The sequence below is a fragment of the Nymphalis io genome, chromosome Z, assembly GCF_905147045.1.
Source record: "Nymphalis io chromosome Z, ilAglIoxx1.1, whole genome shotgun sequence".
NCBI classification, from domain to species: domain Eukaryota; kingdom Metazoa; phylum Arthropoda; class Insecta; order Lepidoptera; family Nymphalidae; genus Nymphalis; species Nymphalis io.
In genome coordinates, this window is record NC_065918.1 from 10,256,210 (window position 1) to 10,279,674 (window position 23,465).

At 33.5% G+C, this 23,465-nt stretch overlaps 1 protein-coding gene across 2 annotated transcripts; it reads right to left on the reverse strand.

Annotated features, from left to right (window-relative positions):
• Positions 1-4,067: 4,067 nt before the first annotated feature.
• Positions 4,068-18,461, reverse strand: LOC126780441 (ADP,ATP carrier protein 1). Of its 2 annotated transcripts, XM_050504921.1 has the most exons (11): positions 18,302-18,461; positions 17,834-18,040; positions 16,248-16,436; positions 15,069-15,212; positions 14,601-14,724; positions 12,416-12,614; positions 11,963-12,142; positions 11,370-11,510; positions 10,279-10,470; positions 9,344-9,547; positions 8,889-9,220 (listed from the first exon to the last, which is right to left on the reverse strand). In XM_050504921.1, exons 1-11 carry the CDS (start codon positions 18,447-18,449, stop codon positions 9,086-9,088), a joined length of 1,863 nt encoding a protein of 620 aa, XP_050360878.1. In that variant the 5' UTR covers positions 18,450-18,461; the 3' UTR covers positions 8,889-9,085. The 2 variants fall into 2 exon arrangements, with proteins under 2 accessions (XP_050360879.1, XP_050360878.1); XM_050504922.1 differs by lacking the exons at positions 8,889-9,220; positions 9,344-9,547; positions 11,370-11,510; ... (5 more) ...; positions 17,834-18,040; positions 18,302-18,461 and adding exons at positions 4,068-4,322; positions 5,448-5,679; positions 5,755-6,016; positions 6,092-6,231 and having other exon boundaries at positions 10,352-10,464.
• Between the last annotated feature and the right edge of the window lie 5,004 nt (positions 18,462-23,465).

The window sequence follows — 23,465 nt, forward strand, 5'->3', positions numbered from 1 at the left end:
ATAAAAATCGAACATTAGTCGAAAGAATTTTACACAAGGAATTGGAAAAATATAGGTTGCCTACTTTCTCTTTAGCGCAACTATGAATTTGCAAGATACAAACAGTTAAACAGGCGTCATTAATAAACCCTCATCAGTTATTTGTTTTTTTATGAAATTGAAGGTTCATATAGGTTATTCCTTATTAAATAGTAGGTTGCCTTGTCAAAAGTATAATATATCCATGGATGTCTAGATTTTAAAAATTTAAATTAATATTCTATTAACTCGAATACTTATAGTAAGTATAGTATGGACGGAAATCGAAGGTGGTGAACACATGCATAGATAAAGCTCTCATAATATGCTGCTATCCTAGTACTATGCCGGAAATGTAGATCTATACAATATGCTTGTTGTACCTTTTTTTAAGATGTAAAATAGTAAATAGTAGTAATATTCAATTTGTAATTTAGATTCAAATTATATTTTAATTTACGCATGATTAGTTACTTCGCTGTTCGGTAACAATAGCATTAAAACATATTATGGTATAATTATTCAGGGAAAATACATTGCGTATCTCAATAAAGATTTTTAGATTATTTTTAAACATAAATTATATTGGATGAAATTTGAATGAGTTCTTACTTACTGTGTGTTTCATAATCAGAATCAAAAACAAAACAATGAACATATTCTTATTTTTCTTTAGAAAATTAAAAATAGAAATCAAATCCACGACCACCGCTTAATAATGCGGCCCTCCACAACCTAAGCTTGTAATAGAGTAGTAGAAATTTTCCTCAGTATCTGCAAATTCTGAATTTTACAGGAGTTACACTGCGATACCCGCGTTAAATGTGAACTTCTTCCTACAGAGCAACCCAATTCGGGTACAACATTCACATATAGAGGTTCAAAGTATTGAAACAGGATGGCGCAGTTAATGTTTTCAGGGAATACAGTACAACAATGTTATGTTGTATGTAATATAAGAGTTCCATTTGAAGTCATCTTCATCAGTTCTTGCCATCGTATTGTCGTTAGATGTCGCTACCTTTTCGTCACATGATCACGCCTTTCACGCCACTGTAACCTGTGGCCAAATCTGTAACTAACTTTCCAAGCGCCAAGAATGCTACAGTTTCATTGTTGCATCGTTGTTTTCAAGCCGTAGTTAAATTATTATAAAATCAAAGAGATAATAATTATTTTAACACGAATATTCGATAAAAAAATAAAAGACCTTTGATATTAAAGCAGAAATTAAATCTTTAAATCCGTTACGTTTAAATCCTGCTTAAATGAACAACAAAGATAAATTGGCGGCGCCTTCTGCGGACATGTTTGATGATCACGCTCCCGGGAGTTTACAAGGGATTGCGCCCAAATCATCATCCGAGTCGAAGTCGTCTAATTTGGATTCAAATCCGAATTAAGATGAAGAGTCAAAGAGCAAGAAATGGACCGATATTGTGAATTCAAATTATTCTCAATTATTCTATTTATAATTAAGTTTAGTAAAATTCCAAGTCCTGTAGGAAGGCATACACGAGAGCGGATGCACAGCGCATTGTACAGATTGGTCATGACCTTATTTCGCATCCTAGGGGCTCCCGTAGGCGTCTGACCAAGTCTGTGCAAAACAATTTCTGCCAACCTTCGCTGCCACCGCTCAGAAATCCGGACAGATCGCTAGCTCACAGTCCGCAGGAGAAAGCCGACCTCCTGGCTAAACTCTTTGCTGACAACTCTGGGATCGATGATTGTAGTGCGCAGCCACCAACAATACCTTCATGTGGCCACACGATGCCTGACATCAAAATCAGGCAACGTGATGTGCGTGCGGAGCTGCAATCACTTATTATACGGAAAGCTGGCGGTCCTGATGGAATACCAGCCATTGTGCTGAAGAAGTGCGCGGCGGAGCTGTCTCCTGTGTTAACGCGCCTGTTCCAACTTTCTCTCTCTTCGGTATGTGTGCCGGAGACTTGGAGAAGAGCTAATGTGCAAGCGGTTCCCAAAAAAGGGAATCGGTCTGACCCGGCAAATTATCGACCAATAGCTATCACCTCAGTACTTTGTAAGGTGATGGAACGGATTCTAATGAAACAACCAACTGATCCATTACCTAGAAGATCACTGTCTAATTAATGATCGTCAGTACGGGTTTCGACCAAAACGGTCCACAGGTGATCTTCTAGCGTACGTAACACACCTCTGGGGTGAAGCTATCGACAAGCATGGAGAATCGTTGGCTGTCAGCTTCGATATCTCCAAGGCTTTTGACAGGGTCTGGCACAGAAGTCTTCTCTCCAAGCTACTGGCATATGGTCTGCCTGCTCAGCTATGCACCTGGATTGCCAGCTTCCTATACAAGCGTAGCCTTCGTGTTTTAGTAGATGGTTGCGCTTCACAATTCTATGTAGTGAATGCTGGGGTCCCCCAGGGATCTGTGCTATCTCCCACACTCTTTCTTTTGCATATCAATGATATGCTCTCCCTTGGGAACATACATTGCTATGCAGATGATGGTACAGTGCATGGTGGATACCACGGACGCGCAGTGGCTGGGCGGGCGGAAACTGAGGAGAGAGTCTTGTCTTTGAACTCGATAGGACGTTAGAGCTCATCGCCAAATGGGGTTCTGATAATCTTGTTGAGTTTAATGCCAAGAAAACATAGGGATGCGCTCTCACAGTGAAAAAGTCACCATTTTACCCTCATCCCTCCCTCTGTGGCACACCGCTGATGATACAAAGCAAAATCGCCATGCTGGGGATGGACGTTCGCTGCGACCTTAGTCCAAGGGATTACATCGAGGCTATTATAAAAACAGCTTCACGGAAACTCGGAGTTCTGGACAAGGTGCGGCGTTTTTTCACGCCACAACAACTGTGCCTGTTATACAAAACACAGGTACGGTCTTGCGTTGAATATTGCTCGCACCTTTGGGATGGCTCCGCTAAGTACCTACTGGAGGCCTTGGACCGGTTGCAGCGACGTGCAGTACGCATTATTGGCGACGTAAAGGTCACAAACACCCTTGAACCTTTACAATTGCGTCGCGAGATAGCAGCACTGAGCGCTTTCTATCGACTGTATCACGGAGAGTGCTCTGAGGAATTATTCTCTCTAATTCCTGCTTCCCCCTTCCTTCTTAAGTCCACGTGAGCTGGTTCTCGATGTCACCGCCTAACTGTGACATCAATTCCATCGCGCACAAAGAAATTTGGCAACTCCTTTCTTTGTCGCACTACCAAAAAATGGAATTCCTTACCAGGGTTCCTTCAAACGAGGCGTGAAGAGGCATCTTGCGGGCCGGCAAGGCGGTGACGGCTAGTACAGAACATTCTTCCCGACTGTACTTGCCGTCGTCGCCATTGGACTCTACTACCACTTACCATCAGGTGGAGTAGTCATTTGCCATCCCGGACATATAAAAAAAAAATGTACATCTTGTTCCGCAACTATACTTGCTCCCGGTGCAATAGTTAGTATTTTAGACAACCCTTTTATACGACCACCAGTCTTGGTAAAGAATATATCTGACATAGATGTTTCTGTTAAGGGATTGGGTCACTAAATTAACCTCTATGCACACATTTGATTCTCCAGTTTGGAATTCTAAAACAGTGTTAGAAATTATCTCCTTCAGCAACATGGCATTGTCGAAGACGGAAACCTCCGCCGACTATAGGAACCTTGCCCAAAAAACGATTTATTAACTTTATTTGGATAAATTAAATGTAAGAGTCAAAAGTCTAAAATTTACTCTGAGAATTAATCACAAGAACCAGAAAAATTCAAACTAATCAAATCTATTGTGACTTTACTCCCTTTAATGCTATATTCATACATCAGATATCTTTAAAAGGCAAATTTAGTTAAACTTATTAAAAAACATATTAATTAAAAGAATTTAATTTATAAACCACATGACACTATAAAATTCTTTAAATATAAAATATACATTCTAAATTTTACCACGTCTCATCTATAAATCGACTAATGCACAAATCAATTATATTCAACATGTTCAGCTCATGACCTCTACCTCTATAATATTATGTAGTTACAGTTGACATATAACTGATTCATAGTAGTTTTTTAATTTCATCATATAGCACCAAGACGAAGGCACCACCGGCACCCCTCAAAACATTAGAGAAAGCGCCCTTAAAGAACGCGCCAGGCCCTTCTGTGCGGAAGATAGTAGCCCAGCAGTGTAGAGTACTTTTGTACTGACGCTCGTGCACAGGGCGACCCGACTGCATCATCATTCGCCGCCTCACAGTATCCAAAGGATATGATGTAATACCCGCAATTGTAGTCACTGTCTAAAAACACAAAAAAATATGTGTTTGTTGTGAATATTTGTTACTTCTTCAAACTTTATCACAGCTAAAATTTAACATAATGAACATATTTTCGCCTTTTTATCCCGTTTAAATGGATTTTTGAATATGACTTAGACGAAGCTGCTGGTGAATTGTATATGCTATGGCTGATTATATTAATTTCATTTTTTTCGTTGTTATAAAAATAGAAATACGACGTGTAGTTCTTTAATTTTGTTTATTGTAATGAAATTTGAACACCTTTCCAGTATATTGTAGAATAGAAATTTGGGCATTATTTTAATTTTATGCTCTAAAAACTTTTTAATACATGCTTAGAGTTTTAACTTTTTAATACATGGAGAGTAAAGTTTTCGCTATCAGCTACTGTATTTTTTTTAAGTATTTATAATTTTAGAACGTTAATTATACTCGTATCGATGAATAATTCCGACAAAAAATATTCTTTAAATGCCAAGCGCCAAAAGATAAAATGTAATGTAAAAAATTAAAAAAGATACCTAGACACCTATTGGTTACTTCATTACTAGAAGTTTAGTTAGTTTTATTAGTTTAATAGTTTAGTTTCATTGTTTTAATAATGAACGTTTTGATTATAAGCATGAAAGTTTGGATATTTAAAAAAAGTAGGTACTTTATGATTGTGAACTTTTTCTCTTTAATAGACGGATTTTTCAAATCTAAATTATCAAATCTAAAACAAATTAATAGTTAATAGCCCCTAGTTTCAACTGTATTCCTAGACAGTAATCGAATCCGTTGATTGGCAAAAATTTATATCATAATTAAATTTTGGAATCTTGATCGGCAAGCAAATATACCAGCAGCTGGCTTTATGTACACCAGTCTTAAGTCTGAGTGACATTGTCGCATGAGAACCGAAAACTATTCTACCTCCTTTTTTCTTGTATTACTGATGATGAAGTTTCTTTTCGTCTCGCATATCTTGAATATAAATTAAGTTATTGTATCCAAACTTCAAAATCCGAGTCGTAATTTTGCATAATGAATTAAATTTAAATAATAATAATATAAGAAATGCTCTAATGATAGATGTGTTGTCTCCTTAAACGCATTTTCTTAATATAATTCAAAAAAAAATACCTGTGCTATAAGCCAAGTGAAGAATATTGAAGTATTTTTCGGATCGACCAACATGCCCCGAGCAGTATCAAATAATCCAAAATACGTCGCGCGATAAATTATAATGCCCTGTACGGATACCACAAATCCTCTATACCAGCCCAAGGGTCCATCTGTTTTTATCGTTTTCATCAAACAATCAACTAGGCCATTAAATTCTTTTGCTTTGCCTTTACCGACGTCTGCAGCTAATCTTAAAATATAAATATTATTTTTATACATCGTACTAATTTAATGTCCTTTAAAATAATTAAATTGTCTTACATACCTGGTTCGAGCAAAATCTAAAGGATAAACGAAGCACAAGGACGTTGCGCCCGCTGCCCCACCAGAGGCTAAATTGCCCGCAAAATATTTCCAGAAATGGGTGTTTTTGTCAACACCTTCAAGAAATATTTTTTTGTATACATCCTTAAACGCAAAATTCAATGCTTGTGTGGGAAAATATCGAATAACATTGGCTAAATTCCCACGCCAAAGTGATCCGATACCCTGCTCTTTCGGTATGCGAATAAATGCGTCAATAATACCTAAAAGTAATATAATATTTTATTTATACACTTGGCGATACGCATGTGTAAGATTTGTAAATGTATTTAATATACCTTTATATCTTTTATCCTCAGCTATCTGTTTCGACACGTGTTGCACTTGCAATATTAACTTCACCCTCTCCATGGGCGCCATTGCAGTTTTTGATACAGCGGCTGATACACCACCTGCGATAAAATCTTTTAGGAAAGCACTAGTGTCAGCCTTACCCCCCTCTTTTTTTTCTTTAGACATGTTGTAAGTATTTTATATTTATTCACTTTCAAATATCATCACCGTAGCACGTGTCAATGTTATATATCGTATTTTCTTTAAATATTGACACGATAATTTAATTTTACTCTCAAAATATGGGATGATAATTCAGATTGACAGAAACTTATAAAAGACGGATGGCATACTTTTAAATGTTCAAAATTAGAATTAATGAAATAAAGAAGTTTAATGGCTAGTTATGATTATAAATTAATTTATTTAATAAATATATTTTGTTTAATATAAATATATTATATTTATTATTTAAAGTTAACTCATTCTTAATCTCGCTATCTTGTTAATTTATTTTTCCGTCATGTCCTTGTAATAAAAGAAATGCGTAATACTGCTACCTAAGTGGGCTCTTTTGTTCTTAAGATTGTAAAGAACTCCATAAATGAGACGACTTTAGACGGACTGAAAATGTATATCTATACTGCGTTCTTGGCACAACAGGAAGCGTTTGGCGAAAGTGACCGGCAAACACAAAGGTAACGCCTCCCATAAGTATGTGTGAACTTCTAAGGGTTCTGTTTACGGCTTCTATATGCGAGTAGCAACTCTGCGTTCAACCATCGCACATTATAAGACGGACCTCTTATAGAAGTTGTCCCAGCAACCTCTTTTTTCGTATAAAATATAGGTTTTTTTTACCACAACCAAAATATTTTTTATTAAGCTTAAGTTTTTGTTTTGCGATAACGCCTAATTTAAAATAAATATCTGTAATCTAATCTAAAATATTTTTATACACATCAATCTACTTATGTGTGCCGCGATTCCGCAGATAACTTTTCGCATATACTACACAAACTTGTACATAACAGTATATTTAATGCGCAATGAAAAATAGTTCTCCTTATGGTGTTGGCATATTTTGTCACGATGGAAATATTGTGAGCATTAATATTTAATAATGAAGATTTTTCAAACAGTGATTACAATATTTCTTTCCACATCACCAGCCGAAAGACGTCCACTGCTGGACAAAGGCCTCCCCCAAGGATTTCCACGTAATATTTCTTTCCGATGGTTATAAAATAGGATAAAACTAGATAGGTACTTGAATTCTTTATTACAACAAAACAGCTAACTTCGCACGGGTAGAATAATCTACATAAAACATTTATACTGAAGGACAAACATAATGAAAAATGCAAGTAATTTTTCGGCCGAAAACCTTCCCAGGTTACACAATACCTAAATCAAGTCTAGGTTTTAAAAAAACAAACATTCAGTTTTATTTATACATAAAGATAAGACGTATCAATTGTTCGATGACAACAATATCTACATAAAATTAATATCAGCCCTGTTTAAAGTTAGAAAGAGTAATTTCACCAACTTAACTTTAAATCGCATTTCGATGATAATACGACAGATTGTGTCGATAGGCGACTACAATAGGTATGTAGTTACTACGTATAAATTATATCCTTATCAAACTTCCAATGCCGAATGAACAATAGGCAAAAGTGTAAACAGCGCATCCTTATTGTGACGCGACACACTAGACCAACATGTACACCGTACAAGAGTACTATATATTAATTATTAAAGGACGACCAACAGAGCTATTCTGTAAGAACTAAATTAATAACTCACCTGTGAAATGTTGACAACCGACTTATTATGGTGAATGTCGCATATCATTTTCTAATATTTCACAATTTTCTGCGGTTAGTTTCGAATTTTTTTTTTCTCACAGAAAAGCCCTACTATAACTAATTTCCATGATTATATTATTCGCGCTAAGACGACCGTTCTGAAAATAATAGTCGTGAGTGCGTGCGCTGATAGTTTGTCTTGTATTTAATTAGGAGGTCTTGAGGTCCGGCAATAGATTCCACGATTTCTAAATATTTTAAATGAATTAATTTTAATCGATACAAAGTAGTAGGGCCTTGTGTTTGAATTGTTTAAGGTGAAGAATTCCACTATATCTTATTTTTTATATAACTATCGATTTACGCATTGCAACGTGCATGGAAGCTGAGGCACGAGATTTTCCGAATCAGTCGGCAATCGATCGTCTTGATGTTAGATAATTAGCAAGAAAATAATGTCTATTGATAAAAACAGCAACTCCCCACAGGCAAACTGAGCGCGAACAAATAAATGGTAACCATTTTATTTTAATTAAAAAAAGGCAAAAATGAAGGCGAGCAGCTGTTCAACAGATAGCGTAATGATATGAATGTACATATATAAAAGCTAACTATATATTTTATATGATAAATTATATTAAATTTTATCTTGTCCAAGATCAAAATAATTTCCTGCTTCTCATTTTTTTTAACTCAATATGAAATCATTATTATTATTATTTTAATAAATATAAATAAATAAAAACGTGCAAATAAAATAAAGGAACTTATTTAAAATAATTTATATTTAGTTACAAAAACACTAGCATATATTGGGTGACATTTGTGAATAAACCCGTGAACATTTGTGATAGTATATGTATATACCTATGTAGGTAACTAAGCTTTAAAAATATTATAAAAGTGACATATATGATAATATTAAAAAGTAAGAAAAAAAATGATTCTTACAAGATGTCAATATAAGGATCAGTAAAATCAGAGAGCTCTGTTTAAAAAATATGTATATTAAGCATTAAATACTTGTGGTAAATTTCACAATTTTATGCATACAATCTAAAAAGACAAGAAAATCTATCATCTCTAGAAGTGTTGATTTGAAAGAAGCTTAACTTTATTAAGGTGTTTAAGACGGCTGTTACATGAACACTATTATAACTAATTATTTATTAACTATTTATTGCTTTATTTGCGAAATTTGGCAGCATTATCTGCATTATCTTGTAGAATTTTCGATTTCAGATGGTCCTTGTATTTGAGAATACCTCCTTGCCATTTCGTGACGGTACCGTTTTCGCAGATCCAAATTTCTTCCGCCACCTGAGAATAATAATTACATTACACAAAACTTAGTGCAAAAACGATAAAAAAAAAATATTTATACTTAAATATTTGGGTTACTTATAATGTACAGACGGGTATAAATAATAAAATGAAGGTCACCTGATTGATCAGTCTGAAGTCGTGGCTGACTAATACCATACCACCGTCGAAATCATTGATAGCATCCGCGAGAGCGTCGATCGTCTCCATGTCGAGATGGTTAGTAGGTTCGTCCATCAACAATAGATGCGGGGTCTGCCACGCGAGCCAAGCGAACACGACGCGACATCGCTGCCCGTCGGATAGCTGACGCATCGGACACACCTGTCAAAGGTTTATTGGATTAATTATAACCAATCACTTGCTCTTATTCAATTGGCCACATGTCTAAAGCCAACTCTTTTTGGGAATGCTTATACTGTCTGATTCCCTACTTACGATACGAGCGTTCGTTACGTACTATAAACAAAATCTATTAAATAAGGTGGTTTCATTCTACTCTACTTAAACCACACGACTCATTATTATTTTATTTGTTAAAATCCGAAATAGATTACTAGACTCAAACACACATTTTAAATTTATCGTATTTATTTTTATAAATATTTTATAATATTAAAATAGTTTCCGCTCGCGACTTCGGCAGCGTGTGAAGGGAAAAGGTGTGAGGATCCTTTGCTCTCAACTGTTCTCCTCACAACGTGTATGCAAACATTCATGATAATTGGTTGGATAGTTAAGACGTGAAAGCGTTACAACATAGAAATAAACAAACAAACAGACGCACTTTCACATTTATAATATTAATAAGGATGTTACTAGTTTAAATTGAATGTCATTGTTTTCTGTTAATTGTTTTCAGACTCAATGAAATATAATGTATATCCGAGGTGACATGTGGACCCTGGCGTTACTAGGCCGGGAAAACGCTAGGCAGAAGAAGAAGATCCGAGGTGACATGTGGATTTTGTTAGGTCATATAATAAACAAATACAAATTGCAGATCATAGTTAGGAAAAAAATATAGACAAACAATTGAAAGCAAGCTTATTTACCTGTTGTCTGCCGGTTAATCCATAACGTCCAATGATTTTTCTCATCTCCTCTCTCTCCCGTACCTCCGGAAACTCCTTGAGCATATAATCCAACGGAGAAAGGTCGAGATCAAGCAACTCGTGCAGGTGCTGATGGTAACGACCGATTCTCAAGTGAGAGTTTTTACGAATCATACCCGTTGACGGTACGAGCTGAAAATAAATGTTTTATTAACATCACATTACTTGTATAATATGATTTACATTTGTCTTGTATTATTATTAAGTTAAACGAATAACTATATAATGATATGACTTAAAACATACAATCATATATATATATATATATATATATATATATATATATATATATATATATATATATGATTGTACGTTTTAAGTCATATATATATATATATATTAGAGATAATAAATTTAAGCTTGTATACGACGTCACTTATTTTATTAGAATAGCAACACCATACAATGTGTTTGACGTATGACTTATATTTTATATGCCTATTTTATTGTGGAGCCGACTGATGGAAGTATGGAAATGTAGTGGTGTATCTGTGTGTAGTGAGTGTGATCGTTTGTCGAGTGACACTCTTGGTCACTTGGTCTCAGGACAGCGCCAGCATCGGACGTGCGCACGGACTGATTTAATAAAATCAACATGTTTGACGACAATGGCGTCCATTTAAATGGCAATCCATTTGAATCCGCGACATATATATAACATGTATAGCCTATTCCAAGAGTTAAAACAAATAAACAATTTGACAATGAAATGATGTCATATCATTGATCTTGATCTGAAATAATCTATGGAATTCATTATGGATTCAGGGAAAAATGACGTTTTGAAGTTCAGAGGAGTTTTTATCGGAAATTTAAAAGTATACTTCAAGTGGATATACGTAGTTAAGTTGAATAATCTTGAATTATCAATAAATAGATTTTAATCAAGTTAATAAATCACTTTGTAGTGTACAATATAGAAGAACTATTATCAAATCGCATGGACTATGTGAATCTAAGCTTTGCTGACCTTAAATCCTTTGATTGAAACGAGGTATACAATTTAATAGAATAGTTCAACTTGTACTCACATCTCCGTAGAGTAATTTGAGTAACGTCGACTTGCCGGCACCATTGGGTCCCACAAGAGCGAGCCGAGTATCTAGATCGATACCAAACTCGAGATTTTTGTAAATCCAGGGTCCACTATCCGTATACCTAAACGATACGTTCTGAAACAATTAAATATTTATTACCTCAGTTCAGACAAAATCTAATCTATTAGTGTATATCATATACATATATTAAAAGTCATATAATACATATATTAAAGTCGAGATGGCCCAGTGGTAAGAACGCGTGAATCTTAACCGATGAACGTGGGTTCAAACCCGGGCGAGCACCTCTGAATTTACATGTGCTTAATTTCTGTTTATAATTCATCTCGTGCTTTTCGGTGAAGAAAAACATCGTGAGGAAACCTGCATGTGTCTAATTTCATCGAAATTCTGCCACATGTGTATTCTACCAACCCGCACTGGAGCAGCGTGGTGGAATAAGCTCCAAACCTTCTCCTCAAAAAAGGGAGAGGAGGCCTTAGCCCAGCAGTGGGACATTTACAGGCTGTTACTGTTATATACATATATTAACACATAGTAAAATATATTAATAAAAATGTACAAACCTGAACCATAATAACGGGGGGTGGAACCTTTCCACAGGAGGGAAAGTAGAAGTTCAGTATTTTGTCATCGATCACTTTTTCAGTTAGACCTTGGGCGACCATCTTTGCCAGCGTCTTCTCCTTGGACTGAGCCTGGCGGGCCAGCTTCGCGGAACCGTGACCAAACCGCGCGATATAGTTCTATTAAAAATAAATACATATAAAATTAGTTTCATTTGATATTTATTATCTATTTTTATTTTTTACTCACATGAATCCCACGTTATATGCTAGAAACATAATATAGAGCACAAATAAGCATTTCGCTTATAATGCTTGTATTAGTTTTATACAAAGTTCATATCAATTAAAAGTGCAGTCCAAGAATTGATCAGAACATTGTTATAAATATATTTTATAATATATGTTTATACATACATATATATAAATATAGTAAAAGCATGAGAAAAACACCTTCATATGCGCGATCTGGTCTTGTTCCCAGTTGTACTGTTTCATCTGGTTTTCGAGTAGTTCCATACGCGTGCGCACAAATGCTTCATAGTTACCTGTGTAGTATTTGAGCCTTCTCTTGCTCATGTGAATGATATTCGTGCACACACCGTTCAGGAAATCCTGAGAGTGGGATATGAGTACCAAGATTCGCTTGTATCTATAAAACAAAGTCTTGTATATATAAAATAATTTTATAGTAGTGACATATTAAAAAAAAACTTATTATTGCAATGAAATATAAAAAGTTTGGAAATTAATCACTTATTGTTATTTAGACAGATTGGTAGAATAAAGCAATATTTGATTATTGATATCTGTCAAATAGGCGCAACATGAGGCGAGGGTCTGAGGCGGGGGTTGGTGTGAATTAGAGGGGATGTTTAGATACTAATAATGATTGACGGGCAAATGTCCGGAGCGACAACAACGTTAAGACCTATTAAATTTAAAAATATCTTTATGAATTTTGTACTTAATGGAGGCATAAATAATTATTCTGGTATATAAATACCGATATATCGAGATTTTTCTGATTTTATTAACGAATTCACATTTCTCAACTGATAAACTGTTTCATTTCGTTTGTTTCATGGGAAAACCTCTACCCACGTTGAGAGAAGTAGTTATTATCGATAGTAATAATAGTGTTTGCAATATAATACATATTAAGGAATACCCTAACTAGGTTCGGATATTAGTATACAACAGTATAAAATTATCAGAAGATTTTAAATAAATTTGAATGCGAAGAAAATCATTTTAGTTACTGGATCGAGTTTAATTTTATCAGAAAAAAAGTGCTTAAATTTGATTTGCTTATTTTATAATAATGACTTAATCGTTTTGTCGTTGTGCATAGTAGTAACTGTGTTTATTATAGAGGTAATTTAAATAATAACTTAAAAAAAAAAAAAACAAATCAATGAATACTTTTGTTTTTTTTTTTCATTCATGTAAACTCCTGGTCAAACATGCCTTTCATTGTTCATCACGACAACTACATAAATATAAACGGTTTTCATATAAAATTCTGTTCCATATATTTTAAGCTACTGAACCGCTTTTAATGAAATTAACCGTTTTTAAATTGAAAGATACATAAATCGATAAAAAAAGAATTATTCCTATTCGATTAGAAATTTATGAGAAATTCTTGGACAAACATACTGAATACTCGTGAAATTTGGTATATTCTTTTTGAAGCCTTTGTCAATTAAAATTTGTAAATATTAAACGGTTCGAACAAATATTAGATACATACGGGCCGAAATGATGGCCGGTCCTTATTTTATTAATTAAAAATTGGACCATAATTGGAATAACATGCTTATAAGTATTAAGGTGTCATTATTATATTATTATTGTTTGCCCGGTTCGGCTAAAACGTTAAATCAGACCCTAACACAACACTACAATTATCGTTTTCATAAGAATAACATTATTCTTATGAAAACGTTATTTCCCATACTTGATGTCATTCTGAACAATTTCTGCCACGGCTGCCATTCTCAAAAAAGAGTAGCCAACTATGCATGGCATATCATAGGACACAAGTGCGTTCGCAACACACAAGTGCACGCTCTTTTCCCTCAATCTCATAATCCGAAACGACCGGAAAGAATTCAGATGCAGGGCCCACGGATTTACGTGCTTTCCTGAGCACGTTAGTGTGTACACCGCCAATATCCAGACTCCTGGACGCTACTGAGAATTTATCTAGAGAAAACCTCCATTACCGTTTTACCCGACCCGGGGTTTGTACCCAGTACCTCGGTACCTCAACCCATATTTTCTTTTACTCCTACTCACGAATTTATTATTCGTTTGTGGATTAATAAATAATCTACATACATAAAAAGTTAAATTCTGTCTCCTTGCAGCGTAAGCTTGAAAATTGGAGAGCGTGGTTGTAAACGTAATAATCAAGGAAATTTGGGGGGAGGGGAGCGGTATCAGCTGCACAATCACAAACGACATATTATTATTATTATTAGCACACAGCACACCAAGACCTATCAGTAATAAGATCATATACGTCGTTGCGACAAGACTAACTTTTCGCGAAGAAAATGTAAACATAAATATATAAACGCTTTCTACGCAGGAAACCGCGACGGTAGTTATAGTTAAGAAAAATACAAACTGCTTTAGTTCCTCTTCGAGCCAGACGCAGGCGTCGAGATCGAGGTGATTGGTCGGCTCGTCCAGCAGCAACAAGTGCGGCTTCACGTACAGCGCGCGTGCTAACGCTATACGCATACGCCAACCTGATAACGCATTGTTAACATCAAATTATATAATACCAATCGATTGGTAATAGCTTGAGTGAATCCAAATTAATATACAAATGTGTTCAATATATCTGATATCTCCATTCTTTTTGGATTATGGATATATGGTTATTCTATATGAATTTACTTACTATTAAACGTTGTATAGTTACACAATGATTTGTATTCTAATGTCAAATTCATTGCTGAAGGAATATATAATAAAATCCATGTGTAACTTTAGTGCTATATAATGTTTATAGTAACTATTTATATATTATTTACGATGTCATGATTAACATATCAATAGACAATGATAATGACGATTGTCTTCATTTTACCTCCAGAAAAGTCTTTAGTAGCTTTCTGCTGCATCTCTTTTGTGAAACCGAGACCGTGCAGAATGTTAGCGGCGCGTGCCTCGGCCGTGTCCGCGCTCAATTCGTCCAAACGATCGTACACGTCCAGCAATTGCTCTTGAGCCTCTGTTGAAATTGCATATGTTCATGATCAATTTGTGAAAACGTAGTTTCTTGTTTATATTTGTTTTTTTTTTGTTATCTGCATGTATATAATAAAATATTTTATAAGGATAAATATTTGAATATATCGAATTATTTTTAAAAAAACGAGACCACAGACTATAGCTATCAAAAATGTAAGAAAATCTAATTTTTAAATTATCAATGTAATAAATAAAATCAATATTGTGTTTAAATGTTTTTTTGAATAATATTATATGTTGGTTTTTTTTTCTTTGATCACTACAATGCGTTTTAACTTTAACAAGTTTCAATTAGTTTTATTTAAGCTCTTGTTGCACAATTACGTAGGGAGGTTGCCTCGTTGTGATATGAAATAAACAGTTTCATAAGTATAGACTTTGGACTTTGAAATTATCTGTATATATCAATATAATATATCTATTGAGAGTACATATTTCTAAGCAAATAAAATCGACTAGTTCACAAGATAGGTAAATAAATATTATTAAATCATTTTTCACAATACCATAACAAAAATCCAAAAGTTGGTCGAAGTAAATCAATTGCATTTGTTTTTTTTCATACTCGTATTGATTAGACTGTATCAATTTTGAAGTGTTTTGATCTTTATACAAGGACAAAGGTGGTTCACCTTAGTTTTATATGTATGTAGGTTCCGTAACAGCCTGTGAATGTCCCACTGCTGGGCTAAAGGCCTCCTCTCCTCTTTTTAAGGAGAAGGTTTGGAGCTTATTCCACCACGCTGCTCCAATGCGGGTTGGTAGAATTCACATGTGGCAGAATTTCAGTGAAATTAGACACATGCAGGTTTCCTCACGATGTTTTCCTTCACCGTAAAGCACGAGATGAATTATAATCACAAATTAAGCACATGAAAATTCAGTGGTGCTTGCCCGGGTTTGAACCCACGATCATCGGTTAAGATTCACGCGTTCTTACCACAGGGCCATCTCGGCTTATTTATGTAGGTTCGGTTATCCACAATGCCAATAGGGGTATGCTTAAAGTCCTTACCGTCGTCTTCACTTTGAGCTAATTCCTCAGCGAGTTTTTCTAATTGAATCCGTTCTTCATCCACCTCCATTACACACTGCAAGGCAGTTTTATCAGAAGCGGGCATTTCCCGAGTCAAATGAAAAATATCAATGTGTTGCGGTATAGGCACTTCACGGCGTCCCAGCGCGGACAATAAAGATGACTTTCCTATGATAAAAAAAAATATAAATAAGTAAATAATAACGTAAAAATGCTTAATATCGCTAACATTTATTATCGGTGCTTTAGCAACTTTTACACTTCTACTTCATGAAATCAAATTCTCAAACTTTGTTTTTTATGCTAATATATAAAAGTCAATGCAAATACAACAAACAATAAAAATAATCAATAGTCACAAAATATATTAAATATAAAATAGTTTTGTTTTTTATGTATTTAATATGACACACAAAAGATATAAACTCTACGCTTTAAAAGTATTGTGTTCAAGCAAGCATGAAAATGAAAAATAAAAACTATTATCAGGTCAATAGTGACAACTTTCTTTCGCAACTTTTACACAAAGAATTCGCAATTGTGACTGCAACACATTGTAAAATGAAATAAAAGTTTTTTTATTACCATTTTCACATCACAGTTCTTAGAAATCAAAAGCTTTGAATTTAGAATAAAAAGCATAAAATAGATACTGAATTGAAGATAAGGAATTTCGCAAATGCTTTCATTCAGCTATTAAAAATATAATTATTTTATTAAATAACAGAAACAAATGTATTTGAAGTCATTTTTAACCATTTATATATTTTATACAAACCACAAAAAAGGTAAAAACAAAAATGTGTAACTATTAATAGGTATAATTAAATTGTATAATCAATGAATACAACTCTCAATTATGTCCTTGATAAATCAATTTTCATAATTGACGGAACTTTGTAGAAACTTCAAAGTACTGTGAATATTTAAAGAAATAATTCTGTACATGTCATGAGCAGACGTTTCATTCCACTTGTTTGACTTATTGCTGTCATAAATATTTTAGTAGCAATTAGAGTGTTACTACACTTTCTGCCTTTATATTGAAGAGTTAGATTGTTCCATTATCCAATTGTAGAAAGTATTTTATACAATTGATTATATTTTTTGTTTTGTTGTGTTTAAATTATTTCGTGATGTTTAAAATTTATAAAAAACTTTTTTGCAAAGTATAAAAGATAATATGATTGCTATATAATTAAATTGTTGTAATGTATTGTTTTTATATAATTGCATAATTTAGACTTAGATTTAAAATGTTAATAAATTTAGAAATCCACTTTTTACTTAGTTTAAATCAACATATTGTTTTTTCGGGAACATATTAGATATATAAAATTGAATATTTATACCCAAAACTTATTACATTTTATAACATGTTTACTCTTCAATATAGTTTATATATTTCTGTTCAAGGGAAATTACACGAACAAATAAATTGTAGTTAAAGTTCCATATCACAGATTAAATATTAATTAATTTTGCATAAGTGTTTATAAAACATGATCATTAGCATTGATCTTATTTCTTTAGCATGTAATATATACAAACATCTAGGTACCTACCACATCCATTAAGTCCAACGAGGCCATATCTTCGACCACAATTGAGTTCAAGTAAAGTATCCTGAAGCAATTCACTACCATAGAAAGTAATTGAAAAATTGGCAATCTTTATATCTCTTGAACGAGGATGCACAGCAAGGGAGCCAGTACAAGACCGTGCTTCTGAATTCATTTTCGCTTCAGCTTCTAACTTTAAGCATAATGCCTCTGAAAATAAAGTTTATGTCAAGGACAAACTCAATTTTTTGTAGTAGTAAATATATATGTCTTAATGAAATTAGTTTTATTACCAAAATAAAGGATTTAAATTGTAGCATGTTTATTATTTTATTTCATGATTAATGATATTCAATTTAAAATAGGATGTAGTATTAATGATAGTCATAACTAGCACTTTTGTTTAGTAAATTAAATCTTAACATTATTGAATGATCGTAATTATATTAAAAAAAATAAGTTGAATGTTACCTTCAGCGGTCAACTCTCGGTCTTCTTTAGTACCGTTGGTTGATCCATTCGTCTCCTCATTAGTTACTCTCGCCACAGGCTTTTTGTTCCTATTACTTGCCTGTTCCTTTTTCTTTTGTTGCGCACGTTTCTTTGCGTCTGACGGCATTGTGTTGATAGGTTAGACCTAAGTAGTTATAAAAATTCCATTTAATATTGCACGTGAACAACTCGTGTCGACTTCAAAGTGATTTTAATAGACTAAATCATTGCATTACAGTTATATTTTTTACTTCACTTCACTTTTTTCTACTTTTATTTTCAAGAAATTACCCGTATTCCCGTATTACGTGATTCTTTAGAAATAATATTGTTGAAGTAACTTTATTGGCGTAATTTATGAAATTAATTAATACCTAATAGTTTTATGCGATGCTAAGCAAGTTGACAGCGTCTACACGTGCAGCTAAGCGAAGAAAAGAAAGACAATTTAAACTAAGCATTGACGGTCTGTGACTATTCGACGTTGACATTAACAGCTGGAAGATGAATGCGCATGTAAGTTAGTGTGACCAATGGGATACGCATATTAAGTTCGGCTACATTTTTTTATGCTTATCATTGGTCAAAATTTTCTATTGTAAGATATATTAATATGCCAAACTTTTTACCATGTTTTTATTATAGAAAATTCAATATTTTTCAACTCGAAATAAATAGATTTTATAATTCTGGAAATCAAAAAAATAAAATTAAAAAAATAAATGTAATTAATATTTTTATTAATCAATATTTGTTATAGTAGCTTGTTGTTTAAAATATTAAAAAATAGTAATGTACTAAAAACAAAAATAGAGTTGTTTTTAGTTATAGAGAATATAAGTACAGTACCTATTCCAAATATTGAGATGATAATTACAAATAAAATTTTCAAATTCATTGATGCACATAAAATGTTTTATATTTTCAAACATACCATCAATATGACTTAAAGACTTTATTAAGTTTTCTTAAAGTAACTTTTAGTTATAATTTTATTTCTTTTCTTAGAATGAAAAGTCCTTTATTTGATGCAACATTTTCGAGATATCATATAATGAGAGTGTTACCAACACTGAAAATAATTAATTTGATTTGTTTGTCAAAACACTAGATTTAATAGTACGTAATTTGTAGTGAATGCGCTTATTTAGTAAGAATAATATGTTTTACTTATTACACTATTCACTTATTGTGATTAAAAAAATAACACTTTTTCGAGACAAAATTAAATGACAATAGAAATTAGAATATCATGGTCATTCACTATTATTGGTATTAGGTAACAAACCTAAAAATGAATAGATCTATTTATCTAAATAGAAAAAAAGTAGAATAGATTAAACAATCATTATATAATGTTTGTGCGATCAGCTGATACTAAATAATATATTTTTATTATCATAATCCGTTGAAAATAAGAATTTGTAAATATTGTCTTTGAGTTATACTCAGATTATAAAAAAATGGCAGATGGAGCGTACGGAACGAACATCGTACAGCTAGAAATTCGACTTGCATGTAAGGCAATAAAAAAATCAGACATTTTTTACATTAAAATGTAATCATTTTGTAAAATTATCGAATCTTATATACATTTAACTTTTAATCTGAGCATATTGTACCATATAAACTTAGCTAAATAGTTATTTTAATTTAAAAAAATCCAAAATAATTTAAAATAAACTATAATATTCGGATTCTGACTAATGTTGTTTAGTCCACATAAAATTTACAGATACAATATTCATGTTCACTATAACTATACTTACAAAGACATGGTGCTCTTCGTTTTGGTATTATTTTTTTTTGTCATTTTAGATTAACTATGCGATATATTAGCCGAGATGGCCCTGTGGTAAGAACGCGTGAATCTTAACCGATGATCGTGGGTTCAAACCCGGGCAAGCACCACTGAATTTTCATGTGCTTAATTTGTGATTATAATTCATCTCGTGCTTTACGGTGAAGGAAAACATCGTGAGGAAACCTGCATGTGTCTAATTTCACTGAAGTTCTGCCACATGTGAATTCTACCAACCCGCATTGGAGCAGCGTGGTGGAATAAGCTCCAAACCTTCTCCTCAAAAAGAGGAGAGGAGGCCTTTAGCCCAGCAGTGGGACATTCACAGGCTGTTACGGTTACGGTTACGGTTATGCGATATATTATTATTCAGAATTAACAATAATCACAGGTTCAACATTATTTATAAGTCACTTCAGTCAGTCTATTATCACTTAAAATGAATAAATCTTCTTTAATTTATATTTTAATTTAGGAATACTTAAAACTCTTCGCTGGGTCTAAGTTATGTTGGAAAATTTCGGTTACGTACCACGAGAATTTATAATACTAATATATCACGTCATGTTTATCTACCTATATATCTACAAGCTTAAAATATTGAAAACTATGACTTCAACTTCATCAAACCCCTCCGGCCGTCCGGTTTTAACTTTACGCGAACCCTATTCTGTGGAATGAGGGATATATCATATGGATCATCAATAACTTTTAATTATTATAAGCTTACTAAAAATACACATATTATGTCATGGGCTCATGCCTTATTAAGACTTGCAAAAGGTATAACAACTTGCCCTCTCTCTGCTGCCGACCACTACTCCACACAACGTCTTAACGGCAACGTTCTAATTCATTTTTTTTATTATAAAGACTAAGAACATAGGAGTAAACAAATTCAATTGTGACAATTCGATATGTGGACAATGTTAGAATATCATTGAAATAATTAAATTGACACACAATGTTGCAAAAACTAGCTAATATTGAATTATTGATTGAGCCTTGTACAGCTTGACCTTGAAAGGTCACTTTCAAAGACTCAAAATCGTTGCTTCACCCGCAACGTTGATATTATTTAATTACCAATGAATCACCGGACACTCCAGACATATTAGTGGGCCTAATTATCGCATAACCCCATAATTGAAAATTAATTTATTTCCTAATCAGTCATGACAAAAAAAATCACAACATTCTATTATTCAGGGCGGATTTCATACCTTGGGTGTAAAATTTCCGAATTAGAGAAAACTTTTCGAGTCTTTAAAAAATTATGAAAAAATAATTTATAAAAAAGTAATAATCTCCTCATGTTATCTATTTGTCTATATTTTTAAAAGTTTATATACGGAATTGAAAAAGCCCATACTAATACAGTCATATCGTAACATTAACACATTAGTATCGATCGCAAGCGCAAGCAAGAGATATGGCGCCGCCGCCCATCGCAATCAAAGCTTAATTAGGCAGTGCTGCACGCAACCGCCACGACATTCATTGGCATGTTAATAGGGCCTTTTTTAGATTGTAACAAGTAGAAGATCGAATCTATTCAAATATTTACAAATTTGTGTATTTTAAAAACATTAAATACTAACCCTAAAATCTATTGTATAGTAAACAACTCTTAGGGCATGGTGGTAGGAATCCTAGCATCAGTAGATACATATGTGTTAAATTGAAATGTAAAAGTTGTGTCCACAGAGAGCTGGCGAGCAAAATTTGTATAATATTATTTACTCATGTGGCAGACATTATTATTAATAGTGATAACTGCCAAAACAAAAATTAAGTACCGCGTCTGCCATCCTGCTAACGCAACATTGTAAATAGAACTCCGACTGCATCAAATTTGTTAAAAACTTAAGTACTAGGTACTTATATTATTTAATCATATTGCCTCTGTTGCTGATGTTCAGAATCTTTGTGAAAACGACGAAAGTATATGTCTCTTTTATTCTTTTTGTACTAATATTGTTTGGAATATGTAAAAAAAAAAAAACAGCAATACTTGATATTGTTGTGTTCCGGTTTGAAGAGTGAGTGAGCCAGTGTAATTACAGGCACAAGGGACATAAAATCTTAGTTCCCAAGGTTGGTGGCGCATTGGGTAAGCGATAGTTGACATTTCTTACAACGCCAATGTCTAAGGGCGTTTGGTGACCACTTACCATCAGGTGGCCCATATGTCCGCCTTCCTATTCTATAAAAAAAAAAAGTACTAAAAATTGTCAATGATCGAATTGACAGTCCGCCTCAAGGCTGCGTCTGAGCAAGGTTTATGTCCATCAACTCAGTGGCAATAAATACGTTACTAGAATATTGGTGTATAAAAAAAGATTAAAGAAAAACACTAACAATAATCCATATATAAAATAGGTAGGCAGACTTACAAATTGACTATCTGGTGGTAACTGTTCACTAGTGAGGGGTCTGTAGACCGTGAGATTAGTAGTGTAAGAAATATTAGCTATCCTTTACATCGTCAATGGGCCGCCAACAATAGGAACTAAGACATTAGTATCTTAGTATAATATTGATTGCCCTTTTGACTCGTTATTTTGGCTCCCTTTAAATGGGAACACAACAGTGCTAAGTATTGCTGTTTGGCGAATGCTAAGTTTTTTTTTCTCAGTTACTTCTCTATTTACATAGAGTTTTAAGCATTTCCGTCTAATTATACTATTATAATCGATATCCGACAGAATGCTCTGCTTGTGTATTATCAATTGTCATGGCGATTGGTGCTGTAGCGCCATCTAGCGGCTAGTAATGACAAAGTAGGTAGTATAAAAACTGAAAATAACTAATGATAATCGGTCGGTGTCCAAGTATATTATTCTCAAACAGATATACCAACATCTATTTCCATATAAATATATATATAGATAGCTTTAATTCTGCAAATTCAACCGGAAGTAAACACCATTTGCTAAACTTCCTCGAAAGGAACACAAAGCAGACCCGGAGTTGTAGATACAAGGTATCTTGATATTATATATTTGAGGCCTTTACATTCCGAAGCGGTTACAGTAAAGTGTAAATGTAGGCCTAGGCATAAATCCGGGGCTGAAGCCAGAGCCCTGAATTGAAGCCCTGCGATCTACGGAGGGCATTAGCAGTAAGCATCAAAATATAGTTATTGAATTTAGATAGATTGTAGCTTTTATATTTTTCTTATTAAGGGTCCGTTCACACAGACCGGCTCGGAGAGGAGAGCAGATTTTTATCACGTTGGAAACAGTGTTTTGAGTGATTGTAGTAAAGTTTATTTTTGCATTTGCACCTTTTTTGTCATTAAAAATGCCTGAACGCGCTTCGTGTGAAGTAATAAAAGGA